This window comes from Thalassophryne amazonica, chromosome 1 (assembly GCF_902500255.1).
Source record: "Thalassophryne amazonica chromosome 1, fThaAma1.1, whole genome shotgun sequence".
NCBI classification, from domain to species: domain Eukaryota; kingdom Metazoa; phylum Chordata; class Actinopteri; order Batrachoidiformes; family Batrachoididae; genus Thalassophryne; species Thalassophryne amazonica.
In genome coordinates, this window is record NC_047103.1 from 46,742,365 (window position 1) to 46,765,753 (window position 23,389).

The window sequence follows — 23,389 nt, forward strand, 5'->3', positions numbered from 1 at the left end:
GGGACTAGATTCCTTGGTCTTCCTAAGGGCCTCCACCCAGTTTCACATGTCTGAAACAACTCCCTCAGGAGACAATTGGGGGGGGATCATAATACTAGTATAAGATTTTTACAAATTACAATTCATTCAATGTAAAACTCAAATATATCGTACAAAAACAAACAATCAGCTTTTCTTTTACTCTCACAGTAATGGGAGTCACTTCATGGTCTTGCCACCACTTTTGGAAAAAGATTCTGGGGACTACATACTGAGCTGTGAAAGCCAGACTGGTAGCAGATCCTTATTGTTGGTGTCTCTCTTTTTTGAAATGAGTGAGTAATAGCTGTCTAAATTCTCAATGCCTTCACTTCCAGCAAATAATCACTGTTTCAGATCAATAAATGCTTCTGTTGTGTGATTTATTTATATGTTGTCTTGAAGGACCCACAGTGCCACATCTTAAACTGACCAAAGTAAATGAGCCCGATATTTCCCCTGTGTTCCAGTGTACCTCAGAGGGATGCCCAACACCCACAATTCAATGGGCAGGGTAAGAAAAGTACTACAGTTGGAAGCACGTTTAAAAAAAACACAGATCATATGTCTGTACAGGAGCTCTACAGCTACATAACTCTGTCTTGTCTTGCTGTGCACAGAAACTATGAGAGGAGAAAGGCCCCTGAACCCAGTGGGAGCACGATAAGCAGCAGCAGATATAGTAATAAAGCAGTGATGTGCTGTGCAGCTAATGCTGAAGGAGAAGGATGCACCCAGCTGTATGACTACGGTAATTCATATGTTATAAGAAATGATGTCGTTTCCACTCACCTAGAAGGAGTACAGATGGTTGCCCAGTTCCGGATCACCTTTTTTAAAGTCCCGCTATACAGAGCCATAATGCAACTGAATGTCCTTTAATTGTGTATTGTTGTATTGGGTTTTTGGATGTTATTTAGCTGAAAATGTCTGGATGGTGTAGCGCTTCTACTTAAAGTGTGAAGCCACATTATGTGTGGTGCAAATATTTGCCAGAAATGGATCACTTTTGCCGATTCTGGATCACGACACTCTGTGTCACTTTGGGGGCATTCCTGGCATCTGGCTGGAGCACTTCTAATGCAGAATGATACACACTGTGCCCGAGAATGTGTTTTGAACATAAAATGTTTGAAATTATACTTATTAAATGAGAATTTACTTAGTTTCGAAAGGCGCCGTTATATGTTTTTACGAGCAAAAAATGAAGTGTGGAGGTGAGATTTCTCCAGAATTAAAAAGTAAAAGCCCCCACATTCATTCCCATTCGTGATTTTGAGATGACCCCTAAAGTACACATGGCTCACAACTACAGACACGAGGCTGCTACTTCATTGATCCGCAACCGGCAAATTTTCACGTCGGAGATAAATGCGTGCAGCAATTAAACAGCAAGACATAACACACTGACATTTTCTACCCAAGTAAGTAAGTATTTTCCCACTCTAGAACCAAAACACCTAATGGCTAACTCACCTTTGCAACGTTTTAGAGATCGTTACTTTCAAACTTACAGGAATGAGTGAGTGAGAAAAAGCGCGCACACCACAGACACCGGGATGTTTTGATTCCTCTGCTGATCACAAAGATGGCCGGATCCGGTCGAGCTTGTGGTCGTTTGTAGACAAAACATCAGTCTTTCCATTGGTACCAAGTATTAGCTTATTCGTGCTGATTACGAGAAACGGCGGCGCAAAAACTACAGCAGTGATCCGGAACTGGCAATGATCCGGAACTGGGCAAGTGAGTGTAGCAGTCCAGTTCAAATATTCGCTCACAAACAAAACTGTGTGCTTGAGAAAAAAAGACCTGACCACACAGTCTTTGTTGTTTTCAGAGTTAGGGAACAACATTTTGACAAACAATGAGGTGTCCAACGTGACTGTGAGCCCCGGGCAGACTGTACTGCTTCGCTGCCGATTTAAAAAGTATCAGCCTCCGCACCCAGTGTGGGAGAGACGCGGTGAAACACTGGATGCCACCAGATTCGGCTGCAATGACAACATAAAGAAGGAGGTACACTGAGTATGATGAGACCCGCGACCCTGTCATCATTCTCTTTGATTTCTTCCAGTTTTCACAAACTAGATAATTGTACCCATAGGCATGAAGACAGTAAGTGCAATGACATTTGACCCCAATGACCTTGACCTTCACTGATGTGATTGAGTTCTGTCAATCAAAACTGCCAGAGCAGTTCTGAATCTAGTTGGTTGGCTGCCACATTTGGTCCAAATGGAGTTGTTAATGTAATTAATTGACCTTGACCTTGAACAAAATTAATTATTTTCAGGTAATTTGGGGAGAACTTTCTGTGACATGCCAAAATGAGTAGAAATTAGCAAAAGGACTGGGGAGTATTAAACCAACAGACAGGCAGATGCAAACTTGGCTACAATGACTGACTTTTGGCACACTCTAAAAAATGAAAAGTGATGTAACAATTTGCATTGTTTTTTTTTTAAAGTTGTTTTAACATAATGAGACAAGTCTTGTGGCATTAACTCAGTTGAAAGTTGAAATAACTTTAAAAAACTATGCAAATTGTTACAACAATTTTTCTTGTTGAGACAGCAGTTCCTTTTTTAGAGTGCAAATTTGTCCTTGCTGGAAAACTGTGGAACCCACCTCTGTGTGTGCCAGGTTTGCTATTGAAAAACTTAAATTTTGACTTTTGCTCCCCAAAAGCTTGACCCCAGTGATTGACATTTGGTATATGTGGTGTCACCTGGACAATTTTAGAACCCACCTACACTGAAGAAAAGAGAGTAGTTGAACCAACCTAAATGAATTGTTTCATCTGGTAACACCTGAATGAGTTAAGTTGTTTGAAGTTAGAGTTTATCTAACTTACTAACTTAAGTTCAAAGCAGCCGGTCTGCTCTGTGTCAGCCTGATCCTGTTGGATCTCAGAAGCTAAGCAGTGCAGCATCTGGTTAGTACTTGGATGGGAGACCTCTTTGGAACACCAGCGGCTGTGTGTGTTTCTCCAAGTAAAACTGGAGTTGCGTCAGGAAGGGCATCCGGTGTAAAACTTGTGCCAATTACTAATGCGGATCTGGCTGTATCCGCTCTGGCGACCCCGAACATGAACCAGGAGCAGCCAAATGAATGACGAACTAACTTAAGTTCAAACAACTTAATTCATTCAGGTGTTACAAATTGAAACATCTTTTAAAGTTGATTTCCTTTTTCAGTGTGTGCCAAGTTTGGTTGACAAAAAAAAAGCAAAAAAAAAAAAAAAAACAGAATTTTGACCGTTGACGCCAATCACCTTGACCATTGAAAAAAGAAACCCTTTAAGGGCAATTCTGGGACTGACTGTCATCCAGTTATCAAGTTTAGTGGAAATCAGCCAAAGGGTCTCAGAGGAGAAGGGGAACAGACAGATGAACCAAAATTTTCACATTTCAAACTCCTTCAGTCTAATTCTGGGGTCAACTTACATACACACAGCAGAAACTGTCCCAGGAGGAGTGGAATAAACAAACATGTACAAAAACAAATGTTTCTCAAATTATAGTGATCTGTTTTCACACAAACACTGAATAGTTCCTGTCTTGATCAATGTTTGCCTCCCAGATCTGCATAAAAAATGATTCACATGGCGGTTATCAGATGGCCTACCTGTTCATCGAATCACTTGGTGTGAAACACAGCGGCATGTATACCTGCAGGACTCCCGGAAATGAAATGAAATCTGTTCACATTAATGTCTCGGGTTTGTATATCAGTCCCCTTTCATTTCATATACAGTATATTTCTGTCTGTATTTCAAGTAGGCAATATTCATGCACAATCTGAAAGAGAGGTCCAGTTGTTATTAATTTCATTTGACTGGTTTCATTCTTGTGCCGTCTCAGGCAAGAGCATCTTGTCGGTGCAGCTGAATGACACGCACACAGTTTTAACGACAAATGTAGACAGCTCCTGTTTGCAGGCCAGATTGTCCTACCACCCTGCGCTCCAGCGCTGCACCTGGGAGGCTCCTGATGAACAAAAGAGGAAGTGCAAGGAGGAATCTTGGGTAACAAAACAGAGGTAAGTGCATACAACAATATTGTTGTAGCTCAGGGTTAAAGGTTTTGTATTTGCAGACTGACAATCAGCAGATTTCGGTCTGCAGCACGTGTAATGAAACAGACATACTGTAACTTGCAGATAGTTTCATAAGACACTGCTTATTATAGCGTTGTTGTTGTTTCAGGACTGTAATGCTATGTGGTCAACTCAAAACGGGAGAATATAAGTTACACGTTCTTGCTGGAGGACGGGAAGAAACAAAGGTCATGTCAGTGTGTGTGGCAGGTAACACGTCTCTGGTGTTCAGTTAAAAGTGGCACATTGTACAAAATGGATTTTTGTCTTTCTTTTACATTTATGGACAGCTCCAAAAATCCTACAAAAATACAATTATGATGACATACAGCGAGGTCCATAAGTATTTGGACAGTGACACAATTCTTTGGTGATTTTGTCCCTGTACACCAGCACAACAGACTTGAAGTGAAACAATCAAGATGTTGTTGCAACATAGATATTCACCTTTATTTCAAGGGATTTAACAGAAATGTCACATTCACCATTTAGGAATGATAGCCATTTTTACTTACAGTATCTCAGTTTTCAAAGACCATAATACAAACTAAATACAAGGATAAATGTTCAGCCAAATCATCACTTTGACAAGACTTCTTTTGACAAGTCAGGGGATGGATACATGAACATTTCCAAGTCAATGAATATGTGTTGGGCTTCATTTACATCAATCATTAAGATACACAAACAGCATGGTACTACTATAATGTAAATTTGTCTGGAGTAGGCAGTTGTCAAAGCTAAGTAACTGTGCAAGAAGGAGTGGCGTGAGGGAAGCTGTTGATGTTGATGGTTCAGAAAGAAGCTTCTGTGGATGTGACTGGAGAAACTGGAAGACAATGTAGGTTTTCCCTGTGGTGTCACCAGTCAAAGCTTCATGGTGGAGTCGAACAGAGTAGGACCTTCACATATGAAAACCTAGGCTCTTGCCTCCCATGTGTCCTAGCAAACTGCAAAAAATAGCTGTAATTCCTAAATGTTTCTGCAATATTTTTGTTAAATCCCTTGGTTTAAAGTGGGAAGTCTGGACTACAACCACATTTTAATTGTTTCATTTCAAATCCATTGTAGTGGTGTACAGAAGCAAAATGACAAAAATTGTATCACTGTCCAAATATTTATTAACCCGACTATAAACACAAGTTAGACTCAAAGCAGCTCATTTTAGATTTTTGTGACATATGTTAAAAAAAAACAAAAACACACACAAAAAAAAATCAAAACACAAAATAGTAAAACACACACACACACACACACAAAAAAAAAATCTGTATTTTTTACGAGAAAAAAATCCCGGCAGTTGTGGTTGCCAATATAATTCTGTAAAAACATATACAATGAAAAATATGTAAAGCTAAAGGAAGCACAAAATGAGAGCACCACAACAAAATCTCAATGAATGGGACATAATATACAATAACAACTTCATTGAAATTCTACAGAAATTAGTTTAAAAACAGCATAATAATGATAATGTTAATTTAACAAAAACCTGACTGTATGTAAAAACAAGTTTGACTCAAAGCAGCTCATTTTAGACTTTTGTGACATATGTAACATTAATATATTTTGGAAAAAAGTTACATACTCTGTAAAAGTAATTAATTAATTAATTAATTAAATTTAATTAAAAAATGTAGTTTTTATGAGAAAAAAGCCCAGCACCTGTGGTTGCCAGAATAATTCTGTAAAAACAAATACAATAAAAAATATGTAAAGCTGAAGGAAGAGCAAAATGAGAGAAGCAAAACAAAATCTCAGTAAATTATGGGATATCATGTAATGTGGAGTTGCGTCAGGAAGGGCATCCGGCGTAAAACCTATGCCAATTCAACATGCAGATCCAGCTTGGATTTGCTGTGGCGACCCCGAGTGCAAACAAGGGAGCAGCCGAAGGGACTTACTATTTACAATAAGTAACAACTGCATTTAAATTTTACAGAAATAGTTTAAAAACAGCATGACAATGATAATGTTAGTTTAACAAAAATACTGTTGCTTTCCTGGTTTAAAATGCAATTCATTTTTTATTTATTGTTTTTGCAAATTACAGAAGCTTTATATCATAAAATTTACAGGTTGTTCTGTAAAAGTATTTACACATTGTGCCATATTTTTTGTTCAGAAATATTCTGTCAACTCCAGCTACCAGAATATTGTAAAAACTAAAAAAAGTATATATATATATATATATATATATATATATATATATATATAATGTGTACAATTTATCCCTTAAAAAATGTTTTCTACCAGTATACTTGATGCTATTTGTTCACTGACAACATATTTGTTCATAGATGAGCCACATTTCCAATGCAGTTTTAACAATATTGGTGATGATTTCACCTGTGAGACTTCAAGTCCTGTGCCAGCAACTTATTATTGGATGTCTCGTTCGTCGTCCAACAACAGGTATGATTTCAACTGAGGCTCTTCACACGTCACAGTATAAACGATGGCTTTGTCAGATTCATGTTCCCTTATGTCCCTGCTTTATCTTTTTGCAGTTGGAATGCCGACTCTAACTGGGAAATGCTACCAAAGTCCTCACAAACAGACTTTGATCAGTCTTGTAACAAGACAATCAAGAGTTCACTGAGCACCAAACTTGCTGCATCACAATTAAAGTTTTGTCTCACAAATTCACTTGGCTCCTGGTGCAGCGACCCAATGTACGTTCGCCCGACAGAACCCAAACCCTACAGAGGTAGTCAGATCTGTTTCAAAGAACAAAATGTTTCAGTCAGATTGTTCAGTTCTTGAGACCACAATCAGTGGAATCTGCTGTTTATTCAACACTTTTCTCAGGTGTTTCAGATCAAACTGAAGACGACTTAATGGTTCTGAAAGTAGGCAGTTTGTTCCTGCTTCTTGCTCTGACAGCAGTCAGCTTGGTGCTTGTGTACTTTGTCAGCAAGAAGGTATATATACATATACTGTATTGCACATGTACACACACATGCAAACCAAAACTCTCATAAAGACAAGACACTTTGTTTCCTAATAGAAACCTAAGTATCAGCCTCAGCTTCAGATGATCCAGATGGTTGGACCAAATGATAATGATTACATCTACATCAACTTCAAGGACTTCCAATATGACAAAAAATGGGAGTTTCCCAGAGAGAACCTGGAACTAGGTATGAATAATAATAACTTGCTGCACCATTTTATTACCTCCACTCTAAAAATTATGTTAGTTTTATGTTTAGCAGGAATACTTGAAAACTAATGGAACAGTTTTGTGAAACTCTATATATATATTGTTAGATCTGGATGTAGAGCAGTGGTGGGTGCCGCCCACTGAAGGCTTAAATATGACAAAGTTAAACCAAGAAACAGCTGAACAGTGAAGCTATTGCTAAATTTTATGAACTGAATTTAGCTTTAGCTTGGTTCTGTTGGTTCTAAAATCCAGAAAAACAGACCTAAAGAGCTGAAATTTTAGTATGCTGAAGTGCATTCATGGAGGTTCCCAAAAGGGTTGTCAAGTTCAGATGATGATCAAGATGTCCATAAATAATTCAATGAACATATTAAATAAAGCAGGGGGGTTTTTGCATTCAACATAAGGTTTATTCACAGAACAGAAAGTATTAAATAATAAGTATTAAGAAATAAAAATGCACACATATTTTTTTTAATTTCCATGTCAACTTATATTCATTTATATAGCGCCAAATCACAAAAAAGTTGCCTCGAGGCGCTTCACACAAGTAAGGTCTAACCTTACCAACCCCCAGAGCAACAGTGGTAAGGAAAAACTCCCTCTGAGGAAGAAACCTCAAGCAGACCAGACTCCAAGGGGTGACCCTCTGCTTGGGCCATGCTACCAACACAAATTACAAAACAGTTCAAAAAACAATATAGAGGAAATGTTGCTGGTGCACAAGACAGGAGGGTTTCAAAAGCAGACACCACACCCATCTCTGGATGCAGCTGCACCTCAAACAGAGAGAAGAAAAAGCAGAATCAGGCATCAGAAAGACAACAAATACAGTATAATTTATCAGCATTAAGTAACAAGAAAAACAAAAGAAATACTAAGGTGATCGCCGGCCACTACCCTTAAGCTTCACTAAAAGACCCAGAATTTAGATAAAGTTGAGGCCAAAGCCCGCTCCGTTTCCTAATAAAATGAATTACAAGAGTAAAAAGCATAATAACATACTATGCCAGTATACTAGCCATACGAAAGGGAAAATAAGTGCGTCTCAAGTCTGGACTTGAAAGTCTCTACAGTTCTGTGGGAGATCATTCCACAGAACAGGGGCACGATAAGAGAATGATCGGTGACCTGCAGACTTTTTATTCACCCTAGGGACACAAAGCAGTCCTACACCCTGAGAATGCAAAGCCCGGGCCGGTACGTAAGGTTTAATTAGGTCAGCTAGGTAGGGAGGTGCCAGTCCGTGAACAGTTTTATAGACTAGTAGCAGAACCTTAAAATCTGATCTCACAGGGACAGGAAGTCAGTGAAGAGATGCCAAAATGGGTGTAATGTGGTCAAACTTTCTGCTTCGTGTCAAGAGTCTGGCAGCAGCATTTTGAACCAGTTGGAGACACGTAATGCTGGACTGTGATAGAAAAGAAAATAGAATATTGCAGTAGTCCAATCTAGAAGAAACAAATGCATGAATCAGGGTCTCAGCATCAGCCATAGACAGGATGGGACAAATCTTTGCTATATTTCACAGGTGGAAGAAAGCAGTCCTCATAATATCTCTAATGTGGAGGTCAAAGGACAACATAGGATGAAAAATTACCCCAAGGTTCCTCACTTTGTCAGTGTGATGTATGACACGATCCTAGGCTAAGCGTTAGCTGGTCAAATTGATGCAGATGTATTAATGGACCAAGAACCATCATTCAAAAGTAGGAAATTGCTAGACATCCAAGTTCTCACTGATGCAAGGCAATCTTCTAAGGATTTTATGTGGAGGAGATTGCCAGCAGTTATTGGCATGTATAACTGAGTATCATCAGCATAGCAGTGAAAGGTCATCCCAAAATAGCACAATACGAGGTCTGTCCAAAAAGTATTGTACCTTTTTATTTTTTTCAAAAACTATATGGATTTGAATTACGTGTGATTACATCAGCCTAGCTTGAACCTTCGTGCGCATGTGTGAGTTTTTCCACGCCTGTCGGTTGCGTCATTCGGCTGTGGGCAGGCTTTGAGTGAGCACTGGTCCACCCCTCCTGTCGGATTTCTTTTGTCTGAGAACTTGCTGAGAGACTGCCGCTTTGCTCCATGAAATTTTTTTCAGAAACTGTTAGAGACAGGCAGTTGGAAACCATTCAATAGATTCAGTTGGATATCGGTGAAGATTCTGTCTGCGTCACGCGGATTATGGACTGTTAAAACCTTTTTAAAGACGGCCCACAGCGGCGGAGGGCACGCGGCGCGCCGAGCAGCCATTCGACAGGCTGGATCAACCAGATCATTTCTAAACTGAATGCTGTGTTGATCTGGGACATCATGTGACTACCACAGAAATGGCAACAGAGCTGGACATAGCACTTTTGCGGCACATTCCACTGTTACAGGAGATTTTGTAATGAAAGACGTGCGGAGGATTTCGCGCGTCGGCACAAAGCAGCTCAGGACGCGCAGCAAAAAAACACCTCCATCTTGGAAGTTTCACAGGACATGTTGGGGCATGTCCAGCTGTTACACAATTTCTCAGATACTCACTCGACTGAAAGCCATCGAAAGCCGTCTGAATCTTCTGAATGGTTTCCAACACGGAGGTGTTTTTTTTTTTTTTGCTGCGCGTCCTGAGCTGCTTCGTGCCGACACGCGAAATCCTCCGCACGTCTTTCATTACAAAATCTGCTGTAACAGTGGAATGTGCCGCAAAAGTGCTATGTCCAGCTCTGTTGCCATTTCTGTGGTAGTCACATGATGTCCCAGATCAACACAGCATTCAGTTTAGAAATGATCTGGTCGATCCAGCCTGTCGAATGGCCGCTCAGCGCGCCACACGCCCTCCGCCGCTGTGGGCCATCTTTAAAAAGGTTTTAACAGTCCATAATCCGCATGACGCCGACAGAATCTTCACCGATATCCAACTGAATCTATCGAATGGTTTCCAACTGCCTGTCTCTAACAGTTTCTGAAAAAAATTTCATGGAGCAAAGCAGCAGTTTCTCAGCAAGTTCTCAGACAAAAGAAATCCGACAGGAGGGGTGGACCAGTGCTCACTCAAAGCCTGCCCACAGGTGAATGACGCAACCGACAGGCGTGGAAAAACTCATGCATGCGCACGAAGGTTCAAGCTTGGCTGATGCAATCACACGTGATTCAAATCGATATAGTTTTTGAAAAAAATAAAAAGGTCCGTTACTTTTTGGACAGACCTTGTATGTTCCGAATATGTGCCCTTTTTATTGTTTTTTATTAGCGTATAAGCTTCAGTGGGATTTACAAATGGTTTAGGGTTTACAAATGTTTTTGACCATAAACTTTATTTTAAAAAATGCTAGCAGACCTAATGTTGGTGGAGCTAAGCTAATTGGTCTGCTAATGGTTTTCAAAGTTAGCTGAAGTTAGTAGCACTGATTTGCTTGTGAGTTTGAGCTGATCCACTGATGCAGATTAAATTTAGCTTTAACTTTGCAGGGCGTGTTGTCAATAACTAAAAAACTAATGCACATACCTTGATTTTAAAGAAAAGACAGTGAGGGCATATGTGTTACATGACTGCTTGTTCGTAAATAAATCCAGATTTGGCACCTATGTCAGAAGCTCTGCTCTGGTGTTTATTACACTGGATAACTGAGGTTGGACCTAATGTCCATTACAGTTTGACATGATCAGATATGATCACACTTATACTGATAATGTTACTGTGTCCTAACCAGGTAAGGAACTGGGCTCTGGTGCATTTGGCATGGTCATCCAGGCAACAGCTTATGGCATCAACAGTCCTGGCGTCTCACATCAGGTGGCGGTCAAGATGCTGAAAGGCGAGTGTGCAATATATTTATTCTCCTAATACAATGCAAAATATCATGTAGCGTTTCAATAAGGTTAATTGAGCTTATGTTTGGTTGTGCAGAGAAATATCAGGCAGCGGAGAAGGAGGCTTTGATGTCAGAGCTCAAGATGTTGACTCACATCGGTCAACATGTCAACATTGTTAATCTGCTTGGAGCGTGCACAGACTCAGGTACTTTTAGCTAAACCCAAACCTGCATAAAAAATACAACTGATCACAAATGGAAATTTCCACACTGTAAACTGAATAGGTCTGCATAACTAAAAGGAAAAAAGACCTTTCAATTTTTTTTGTTCATGTGCTGAAAAATAACCAATTTTTAGAACTTAATTTGAAATTTGTCGTGCATATATCTTTTAATTGCAGCTAATTTGAAAAATACTGATGAAATTAACTCGGCCATTTTCAGTTACTTGGAAATACTGCATTTCAGTTATAAAAAGAACTTTTAAATGGCAGAACAAAAACAGTATTAAAAACACATTGTAATTTTCATTGAAAAGTACAATGGTGGGTGTAATAACATGTAATAAACTCATAGATTAAGGGTCAGCTTTTGTCTGACATTTTGACAATAAGGGTAAACAACATAGTTTAAGTATAGTTAAACCACAGTGTTACTGCTCTGTTTAAAAAGTTATTAATGAATTAAAAACAATTTGTTTACAGGGACAAAACTGGCAGTTATAGTGGCCAGAATAATTCTGTAAAAAAGACAGTAAACATAAGTAAATACCTTTACAGAAAAACTGCAAATTTTATGGTATAAACCCAATGTAATTTGCAAACAGAGAACAGGGAAGTCTTGAACTGAGGATAGCAGTCTTTTTGGGAAGCAAGTACACTAATTGCATGTACCACCAATGTGTTACATAGTGTGAATTAGTCTGAAAATGTAATGAACTGCAGAATCTGTTTTATCCTATTGATAGATACCTACTCAACTCTAAACAGACATGATTTCTTTTTCAGAACTCTTTGTATGTTAATATGAGGAGTAACATTGTGTTTATATGACGATATACAATTCATTACATTTTTAGAGTACCTACTATCGTGTGACAGCACATTGAGCATGCTTGTCTCCCAAGCGAAATATCCCAGGTTTTACGATGCCTAAGGGCAGTTGGTTTTGTGTTAGGGAAAACCAGGTCAAAATATGGAGGCCATTCCAAACCTCGTGTGGTAGGCCTGAACAAAATTAAAGCCCTACAACAAAATCTCATTGAATGAGATTCAATGTTCAATAAGTGACAACTGAGCAATTCCACCTTGACGGACGTTACATTTGTAAGAACCAGTCTCACGCTAAAAGTTGAAGCCATACGTCTCTAATCTTGTGTGTGGCCATAGTTGAGGTCTTGAGGTATTTAGGCAGGGAAAAAAGGTATCCAGTGATGCTTCTGATTTTTTTGTTTATTTGTTTATTTTTTTTTTTTTTTATGAAAACAAAAATATGTGACAGATGTTACAAGAAAAAGACATGAAAATTTGCTCAAACTTTATTTCAAATTCTCTGAAAACTAAGGATTCATAATTGTGAACTCTATATATAGGGGGAGTAGGCTTGCTAATATTCTGACTGCAGAAGAGAACAAATAGTGAAGCATTTGGCAGCACTGGTTTCAGGGTTGTAATGTTAAGGACCTTACGTAACGGACGTTACATCTGATTCATTAACACAACTTGCAGATAAAAAAAGTTTTACTGATTTGCTTAGGAAAAGATGGAATAATCCAATTATTGACAATTTTACATCAAGTTACACCTTTTCATGCATTTCTGCATTTAAAAGGTTTTAGAAAATTTGAGGAAACTGTTTTCACTCCCCTACATGCCTGACCTTTCTAGAGGTACATGTCATAAGAACATATGCCAAACCAAAAAAAAAAAAAAAAATCAAATGTAAAAATCTGGCAAAAACTGATAACAAACCAATTTAATTAATCATTTGACTGTCAAAATTTATGTGGGAAAGGGGCATTTCCTAATGAATTCAAGTTGTATTGTAAAGTGATATAAGTTGCACCCTTTTTCAGAATCTATAGCTGAAAATAAAATATTTTTTGTCTGGTCATTTTCCATTTTTTTATGGAATTGCCAAACTGCATTTCAATTCTACTAAAATAATTAGCTTAAAACAGCATAATAATGTTCATTTGGGGGAAAGTGTTGTTTGATTTACCGTTCTAAAATGTTAACATTTTTTGTAAGTTAAAAAAGCTATATACCATATTTATTATACCATATTTAAATAGGCATTTTTACTATATTTCTTTAAGAATCATGGCAACCACAGCTGCCATTTGTTTGCTGTAGAAATGGTGGGGAATTGTTTTACAGTGTGCATGTGGCTCAGCTGCTAGGTTACAACCAAACCATCAGATCAAATGATCAATATTTGATTGCTTCTTTATGTCATTTTGTGTCATTCAGTCAGATTGCTCCTTTTTTTAGACAGGTATCATTGGAATCTACTGTTCATTCAATGGGAGGAGAAAATAGAAACCTCAGGATGGAGAGAAGTGCAGAGTCCAGTCTAATTCTGGGCATCTCACAGTATTACAATTACTACATAAGCTTTAAGTCATCCAGCTACAACATTAATAAATACAACATACACAGAATATATAGAATTGATGTACTCATATTTTTGTAAGCAAAACAGTCCCACGTAAAGTGGATATTTGACACATTTGATAATGTGTTTACTTGTAGGACCAATATACCTGATTTTCCAGTACTGCTACTATGGAGACCTGCAAAACTATCTGAAGAACAACAGTGTGCGCTACCACAAGTCTGTGACTGATGCTTTCAACAACGACCGCTTCAGCAACCTGTACCACAATCTGCAGAGCAGCAAAGGCTCCAGGTGGGAACATACGGGAAAGTCAGAAACAAAGAGTGTTTAACCAGAAGCGAAGAAATGTACGATGACTCTGAATTTGGTTTCTCAGTGAGCGTGAAACATCAGTGGACCCCTATGTGCCCATGTTCAGTTGTGTCACGAGGGGGCATGAGAACATCGCCCTTCTCACCCTGAGCTCCAGTACCATGGATGGCTATGAAGGTCTGAGTCTTAGAATATACCAGTCATTCGAACTCATTAAAGCCCATGTGGAATATGTCTGAGCTGAGACTGATGTTGGTCCCATTTGATCTCCAGACCCAGAGATCTATGAAGAACCTGAAGACCAAACAGACCTACAAGCTCTGACCTTTGATGACCTGTTGAGCTTTGCCTACCAGGTGGCCAAGGGCATGGAGTTTCTTTCCTCCAAGAATGTAAGTCAAAAATGGCTTTTTTTTTATCCAATTATAGGGGTCATATTGTGCAAACTCTGCTTTAATCTACACTAAAAAAGAAACCCTCAATAAATCACTTCAGCTGGTAACACTGATATTTAGTTGTCATAAATATTACTTAAGTTCATTTGAATCAGCCCAGTAGAAGCACTTTTTTAATTAAGTTATGTGTAATAAAATGGAATGACACAGGGGAAAAATATTGAACACGCTTACTAAAATTTATTTAATACACAAAAGCCTTTGTTGGTAATGACAGCTTCAAGACCACTCCTGTATGGAGAAACTAGTAGCATGTGTTGCTCGGGTGTGATTTTGGCCCATTCTTTCACACAGGTCTTCAACAGTCAACAGTCTTCAAATCTTGAAAGTTCTGTGCACCTCCTCTATGAACTTTGATCTTTAGTTCTTTCCATAGATTTGCTCTTGGATTCAAGTTACTGAGACACCCTTTTATAGGCCATCAGTTGGGACTGAACCAGCTGATATTAATTAGCACTGACAAGGGACAGGACTGCTTTCTGATTAGTGATAGATTTCAACTGGTGTATTGGCTTTCCATGCCTTTTTACACCTCTCTTTCTTCATGTGTTCCATACTATTTTGATGTGTCATTTCACATTATTACACACAACTTAATTTCTGTATTCAGTTTGGAGCAGGATTTCCATCCAATTAATATGTGTAGCCCCAACTCAAACAAAGTACATCCACACAATACAACTTAATTTAATTGAGCTGGATTTACATATACTGCTGGGATGGGCTCCAGCCCCACATGACCCTTAACTGGAGTAGGCGGTTGAAGATGAGTGAGTGAGTGAGTGAGTGAGTTGATTTACATATGCATTAAATACATATTTATTGGATGGAAACCCTGCCCCAAATCGAATTGAGTTCATTCAATTAGTAATTTTTTAAATGGACAAAAAGCATTTTGTGTTTTAAATACATTTATCATAAATACTGTCCATCCCTGTGCATTGGCATATATTGTTGGACTGTAGTGGACTTAAAAAAGAGAAAATCTAAATAACTTGCATCAGTTGAAAGCGCTGAAATTAATTACATTTGTAATGCAAGTTGGTGCAAATATTGCTTGTGTAATTTATTTGAATCAGTCCAGTTCAACAGAAGCACTTCATTAGGTTGATTCATTAGATAGATAGATAGATAGATAGATAGATAGATAGATAGATAGATAGATAGATAGATAGATAGATAGATAGATAGATAGATAGATAGATAGATAGATAGATAGATAGATAGATAGATAGATAGATAGATAGATAGATAGATAGATAGATAGATAGATAGATAGATAATTTTTTTATGAAAGGAAACTACTGGTCACTGTAGCTGTAACAAAACTGTTGCTCTTGGCCGTCTGCAGTGCATCCATCGGGACCTGGCAGCTCGAAACGTGCTCGTGACAAAAGGCAGGCTTGTGAAAATTGGCGACTTTGGACTGGCTCGAAACATTGACAGTGACTCCAACTACGTCGTGAGAGGAAATGTATGTAACACACGCCAGTCTTGTGTGATCTTAATTTATAAAGATGTTTATTTGATGAAGTGTAGGTTTGTCTTTAACACATGTAGCATGATAGATTTGAGTGATTTGTGGGTTTATGGTGCATGCAGGTGCGTTTGCCAGTAAAGTGGATGGCACCAGAAAGCATCTTTCAACGGACGTACACCGTGCAGAGCGACGTCTGGGCTTATGGCGTTCTCCTCTGGGAAATCTTCTCACTCGGTAGCCTCCAGAAACAAGCCATCACTGCAATAATTACTCTTAAAAAGATGCACATGTAAGAAAATCTGCCTTTCTGTTGGTCTCAGGTGTGACGCCATATCCAGGGATGAAGGTGGATCAAAAATTCTACTCCATGATTGAAAGAGGATTTAGGATGGAGTGTCCATATTACAGCAACGACACTGTGTGGGTGTTTGCAGTGTGTATACAACAAACACAGTTCGCCAGTATTCATGAGAATCCCTGTGTTTGGTACAATTTTTTAGGGGATTATAAAATTCTTTTGAAAACCTTACACAACACCAACTCAAAAAATGTTTTATTAGATTTTCTCAGCTGCCAGTATGGCACCCATCCTGGATTAAAAAAAATATATATATATAGTAATCTTGAAATACAGATTTCTAAATATCTTGACTTCTAGATTAGCTAGGATGGTGATTCCAGTTGATAAGTCTACAAGGAGGTCAAGAAATCAAATGGAACTACCGTAATTGCAATAGATGACCATCATCGATTTTTAAATGTGCATAACTGAGCTAATGAGTTTCTAAGAGTTTCTAAACATCTAGGCCACAGGTATCTAACATTCAGTACTAAAATGAGTGGATATATTGGATTATATATTTATATGCATAAAATACATCAAATAAATTTACACACTTCCCAATAGATTACATCTTCCAGATCTTAATTTATAGGGTTCACTAAATTGAATGAATGAATAAATTACTTAATTGATTGATAAATGAATGAATTACTTAATTGATTGAAATACCACTTGGAAAATTTAATCCAGTGACTAAACAAGGAGTAATCTAATGTAGAAACATTCGATTTAATTGTTAATGTGTTTGGGTTATGAGCTCTATAGAGCTCTGGTGTGACATCCCATGGGACACAGGGGCTGTAATCCTACTTTTTCTTCAATAAAAAATTAATAAAACAATTCCCACCTGATTACTTTTGTGAACATGCCCACTGGGATCGGGTTACGTGGTGACCTTGGTGGCCACCACAGTGACTAAGAGGAAATTGTAGTCATGCTTTTTCTGGTTTGTTAATTTTCTTAAACTTCCTATTCATTGATCAAACTCAAGTATGTCTTAGATGAGATATTGAGAAAAGCCAAATTCAGAATCACTGTTGCATCCACTCCTGGACAACTTGAGAATTTGTTCATTTGCACCGTAATTACACTTTTTAAAAAAGTGATGTTCAAACAAATATTCTGTGGATAATGGAAAACTGAACCAAAAGTAGTTCCAACTACTTTTGAGTCACTCCCTGTCTTCACCAAATTAGTAAATATTTTATCCCCTTCGTCAATGTCTTTGTTCTGCAGTTATGCCATGATGTGTGATTGTTGGGCCCTGGAGCCGCACAACCGTCCTTCTTTCTCCACACTGGTGGCTTTTATGGCGAAGCAGTTGAACGACAGGGAGGAGAAGGTAAGTGTGTGAAGGAATGTCTTAAACATCCACATATGTGTGCAACAGTCGAATCGAACCTTTATTTAGAAGGAGGACATTACAATGCCACCACTTTGTGTTCCTCAGTTGCCAGTGGTATTGTTGTTAAAAGCTGATCTCCTCACCTCACCTCTGACCTGTGCTTTGTTTCAGCTTTACCATAACACGATAGACCAAATCTCCACTGACCACCACAATGAGGCAGCCGTTCTGGACATTGAAGCCTTGACAAAACAAAATGAGAATAAATCTCAGCAAGCCAATGAGTACTGCCAGACAAAAACATCAGTGGTTGAATCAGACACGGTCACAGATGAAGACAAATATCTGAAGTCACCCAGTACAGAGCGATCACCTGCTACTGAATGCATGGAACCATAGGCCTCGATGTCTTCACTGAAGGCAGCTTTCACACCATTATTGTTGTATTTTTAATCTGTTAGCATATTACTGTCACTGTTACTGCCAGGAAATACAGTATATTGCTTGTATTGCCAACAGTACCCTTCAGTGACCACCAGGACGCTGTGGTTAGAACGAAGCTTCACAAGCAGCTTGATAGGCCTGGTTGCCTTTTTTATTTTGCATAGCAAAAGATTTAAACATAACCCAAAATACTAGGAGATTCATTGGTCCTCACCTGCACCTATCAACACCCAAATTTTCTGGGTTGAATATGCAGTAGTTGTTGCCAGGGCTGGACTGGCATCTGAAAAGGGCCCGGGCACTTTTTGATCACCTGAGGGTCCAGCGCCGTTATATAGACGATATATATATAGGCCTATATATGATGTCTGGAAGCATATGCTAAAGAAGAATGTATGTGAAGTTCTGTGTATGTATGTTTTTGAGGGTGAGAGAGAAGAGGATAAGGTCACTAACTTTTTTTTCCCTGATTATGAGCCCTGATATGAGCCCTGGCCAGTGAATCTCAATGCGAAAAAAAAATACATATATATTCATACCATTTTCCTTAAGCAAAAACTGAAAACGGATCCCACAGACCCAAACACCTTACGAGGGTTAAGCAAAGCAATATATCACTAACACACACAACACTGTAAGTTGAACACCAAATCTAGTCAGAGCATTATTTGACACCAAAGCTAAGGCACCACACACACACACAGGTGCTCCAACTCCTAATTCCCTAATGTATTATGTCCTTAAATATAGATGGTCATATGAATAACATGGAAACAGTAGGGAAATTGTGCTGCATAGGCCATGAGGTAAATATGATTTCTGTTAATAAACAGTAAGAAAAGGACTGTGTTGTGCACAACTCCATCTGGGCCGCTATTGTATGTTCTAAGTCTTACTGAATAAAATTAATCCCTTAGTAATAATTTCCTAGGTTAAACATTTTCATACTTTCAGCTTACAATTGCTCCAGTCGAGAGATACTGTCAGTGAGCTTACTGAATGGAATGTTAATAACAACCAAAAATATTTTATGCCAATTCCACAGCGTATCACGCATGTCTTTCTGCCCCTTCTCACCAGGCTGGCAGTAGCTACTCCACCTTGGAACGGCTACCAGCGATTGCTAAACAGTAGCACAGCTAGTCGGCTTCTTACCTATCCATCTACCATGCCACGAGGCAGCCAATACTTAATACGAGATGTCTTGATAATGACATGGCATGCCATTACTGTTGTGAAAGTGTAGTGACACGGACCCACAACAGGGGGCGTAAATGAACAGACAATGAAAGAGTCAAATATGAACACTTTACTGTTGTGAAAAGCACAACCAAACACAGCAGATTACAGAATGTGTACAATAGTCAATTAACAAAGGTGACGTGTGGGCAGGCTCGAGGATAGAGGACGTCTGTCCTGAGAAGAACCGGAACCACACGATTTCCTCCGCCACCGAACCTGGAGAATACTGGAGCCGCCAAGTCCCGAAAACCCCAGGTGGCCACCGTCTCCGCGTGTCGGATCTGGTACTGCTGGCGAGGAGCAGAGACAATCAGATGTGGGTGTGTGAACACCCAGTAACAACAATGGTGTAACTCCACCTCCACCTCTCATTCAGAAAGCTGGCACGTGCAGTAGTATGTGTACTTATCAAAGGTTTGGAGTGAAGACGTCAGTCCAACCCAGCCTCCAGCTGCAAGCACTCACAAAACCTACTGCAAAAATAGCACAAGCAAACACTGTCTGTGGTAGACAAAACAATGGCTGAGAACAAATTACCTCCTAAGGTAGACGATATCTCGGCAGCGAGGTGGAGATGAAGTCCGGTCTTTATGGAGTGGCAAGATGAAGTGCAGATGAGTGACAGCTGTTGTGAGATAATGAGTGACAGCTGTCACTCCCGGCTGTGTCCATGGTGACTGCGCCCTCTCATGCCTGAAGCCCGCACTCCAGGCAGGGCGCCATCTGGTGGTGGTGGGCCAGCAGTACCTCCTCTTCTGGCGGCCCACACAACAATTACAGAAGGAAAAGATTACAAAAATACATTTGTATAAAATCATAGTTGCACAACACACGACAAGCAGTAGAGTAGAAATAAGATATTAGTTGGATTTGAGAAAGTGAAAGGGGGGGATGCCATAACTAACACGCACTAGCAATTACTTTAGACACACAGCACAGGTCGTCAGTTCAAGACAAATGGAAGAGTTCTATATGCTGGCGCAACAATACAAGAGAAGTCAAAGTGTATGAAAATAAATCAAATAGGTACATGTTTGTGACTGATTTGAGAAAGTCAGGATGACGACTTAGTCTTAGTTTCAGGCAATAAATTGGAAACGAAACACCAAAGCGGTGAATAGCTACACTGCATTGGCTAGCTACTAGCAAGTGTTGAGATGAATTCTAACCTCAATCTCTCCCTGCTTGGGTCACGTCTCTCTCCGTCTCCGTCTCCTCCTCCTCCTCCTCCTGCTCACTCTCCACCACCTGTGCTCTCAACGCCGGTCCCGGGCTAGTTTGAAATGACGGACTGGCGGCCCCACTACCCGAACCTGAGGTTGAGCTTGTGGTTTTAAACATATCTGTGATTTTGGCACATTTTGCTATGTTGTCTTTTAATTTCTGTTTTCTTTTTTCCTTTTGCTTCTCAGCTCCACTCTTTTGCTTCTCCATTTTGCGCACAACTCTCCGATCTCCACTCGAGCTCGGACCGAATAGCCAAAACTTTGAGTGATGACTTGGGTCAGGTGGGGGCCTGTAGGGAGGGGCGGGCCTTCGAGAACCAAGGAATTTCATTGGACTAGCCCAGTGTGCCTCAGGAGAAGCATCCAATGGGCTTCTATGTGTCATTTTTTACCGTCGCAATCAATAAAAAATAGAATTATATACATTTATTTTTTAATGACAGACCTGAGGGGGCCCAAAATGCGCAAGGGCCCGGCGGGATTTGCCCGGTACGCCAGATAACCAGTCCAGTCGTGGTTGTTGCAGACTTATAGAAATTTTAAGGATCTACAAACTCACTGAGTCATTGACTCACAGACTCAAACTCACACTGACGCAATGGCACAGACTCACTGACTCAATGACACACTGACTAAATGATTCAATAACTCAATGGCACAGTGGCTCAATAACTCAATGACTCACTGGCTCAATGACTCAGTGACACACTGACTCAATGGCACACTGACTAAATGATTCAATGACTCAATGGCACAGTGGCTCAATAACCCAATGACTCACTGGCTCAGTGACTCCATGGCACACTGATTAAATAATTCAATGACTCAATGACTCACTGGCTCAATGACTCAATGACACACTGACTAAATGATTCAATGACTCAATGGCACAGTGGCTCAAGAACTCAATGACTCACTGGCTCAATGACTCAGTGGCACACTGACTAAATGATTCAATGACTCGGTGACTCACTGGCTCAATGACTCAATGGTACATTGACTAAATGATTCAATTACTCAATGACTCACTGGCTCAATGACTCAATGGCACACTGACTAAATGATTCATTGACACACTGACTCACTGGCTCAATGACTCAATGACACACTGACTAAATGATTCACTGACTCACTGACACAGTGACTTACTTCATTAATCCTATGCATATCCTCCTAATCACAGGAAGCATATGAGTGAAGAAGATGTAGAGCAGACAATATACTTTAAATTATTGTTCATATCAGCTTTTGCAGTCATAGAGCTTAAGTACAGAGCTGGATTTCAGCTAATTGTATTCATTACTATGGCAGTCTTATATGAATGTAAACACTGTATGTTGTATTATTTCTATTTTTTCAGTGCAGCTAACAGTCACTAATATGATTTCAGAAGCATGCCAATTATTCTTAAAGGGGTCCTTTTGTGAAAAATATTTTTTTATCCACATTCTGTAATGAAATATCATTATTGATTCTTAATGAATAACTCAGAAGTCTTAGGAGTCTATGAATTGACCACAATAAATGTTATGTCCTGAGATGGCTCCTTTTAGACGTTTGTGACATAAGTCACAGAAATCCATATTTGAATTTGGTCTGTCAGGGGCAGTGATACTGTTTTCCAGGCTCCACCTCCCTTCTGACATGAGTTTTTTTGCCATTTCATACAACAGGCACAAAAACAGGTATAGATTCCTGGTTGTTAGAAACCCGTGTGGGTGGGATCATAGCATTATATCTATTTTTACAACACTTGGTGGCATACATTAATGTGTTGAAAACATGTATAACATGACTTTTAAGATCTACAGCATGTAGGCTTAAATTATGATAATGTAACTTTTGTTCCTTTGTGGCGTCAACTCAGAACATTGCGCCATTTTGGTTTTTAATCATTTAACTACATACAGCAACACATCCAGGTACAGATGCTAACAAAATAAATATAAAAAGAGTTAAGCTATCAATTTACAATTTATGATGATTTGTTGAATTAATTTAAAGCCTGGTTTATGCAGCTGCACAGCTGTAACTCTGTGTCATGCAGTGATGTGCGTGACAGTTTGGTCTCTGGATTAGATTTTATTCTGGACTAATTTGACCCTCAACAAGCTTTTCTTTCTACAGTCATCACCTCCAAATCAAAATTAAGCTGTGCAATTTCCTCTTTTATGACTTTGTGCTGTAAAGTTGAGGACTTTCCTGATCCAAATCTATCATTTATCAGCGTGCACACTGTAAAAAGTGTTATAATATGATGGGAGACGAAGGACTGAAAGCAGAAAAGTGTCAAATCACAGATGTTTGTGTCTGATTGAACAGGTGCACATCAGGCTTCAGGTCCCAGTCTGAACACGTTTTTGAAAAAAAAAAAAATGGTCAGGCTTTAAATTACAGAAATGGCTCCGGTCTCACTTTCCTCAAATCGGCAAGTGTCAGAGCTGAACTTTAATTTGTACCTCTGTTATTTTGCACGTCCAGACTGCTCAGGGTTTTTAAGTGGAAATACATGGAAATGGAAATACATTGCGATCAGACGGGACATTTTATCCAATGTGAGCGATATGTATGTAACGGATTAGTTACAATCAGGAGGCGCCGAACATCTACGGGGAATCCTGAATCGGGACCTGTGCCTCATTTCATGACCGAGTCAAAATTTTCTCTGAAACTTTTTTTCTGTCAAATGTATTTGATCCATTATCAAAATGTAATCAGCGTGTACACTGCAAAAAACTATTAAAATATGATGGCAGATGAAGTAATGAAAGTAGCAAAGTGTCAAATCACAGCCTTTTGCTGTGTCTGATTTAACAGGTGCACGTTTGGCTGCAG

The 23,389-nt window shown here is 39.2% G+C and overlaps 1 protein-coding gene across 1 annotated transcript in view; it reads left to right on the top strand.

Moving 5' to 3' along the window:
- The window catches only part of flt3 (fms related receptor tyrosine kinase 3), a 29,327-nt gene extending 10,671 nt beyond the window's left edge, over window positions 1-18,656 (top strand). The window contains exons 4-24 of the mRNA XM_034169069.1: window positions 190-314; window positions 424-532; window positions 639-769; window positions 1,856-2,034; window positions 3,601-3,739; window positions 3,882-4,059; window positions 4,226-4,326; window positions 6,417-6,531; window positions 6,627-6,826; window positions 6,928-7,040; window positions 7,127-7,259; window positions 10,987-11,091; window positions 11,184-11,294; window positions 13,842-13,998; window positions 14,084-14,196; window positions 14,293-14,411; window positions 15,826-15,948; window positions 16,077-16,188; window positions 16,275-16,374; window positions 17,534-17,639; window positions 17,814-18,656. Of these exons, the coding sequence (XP_034024960.1) occupies window positions 190-314; window positions 424-532; window positions 639-769; window positions 1,856-2,034; window positions 3,601-3,739; window positions 3,882-4,059; window positions 4,226-4,326; window positions 6,417-6,531; window positions 6,627-6,826; window positions 6,928-7,040; window positions 7,127-7,259; window positions 10,987-11,091; window positions 11,184-11,294; window positions 13,842-13,998; window positions 14,084-14,196; window positions 14,293-14,411; window positions 15,826-15,948; window positions 16,077-16,188; window positions 16,275-16,374; window positions 17,534-17,639; window positions 17,814-18,041 (2,797 nt within the window). The 3' untranslated portion in view covers window positions 18,042-18,656. The remainder of the gene's footprint in view (window positions 1-189; window positions 315-423; window positions 533-638; window positions 770-1,855; window positions 2,035-3,600; window positions 3,740-3,881; window positions 4,060-4,225; window positions 4,327-6,416; window positions 6,532-6,626; window positions 6,827-6,927; window positions 7,041-7,126; window positions 7,260-10,986; window positions 11,092-11,183; window positions 11,295-13,841; window positions 13,999-14,083; window positions 14,197-14,292; window positions 14,412-15,825; window positions 15,949-16,076; window positions 16,189-16,274; window positions 16,375-17,533; window positions 17,640-17,813) is intronic.
- Window positions 18,657-23,389: the final 4,733 nt, after the last annotated feature.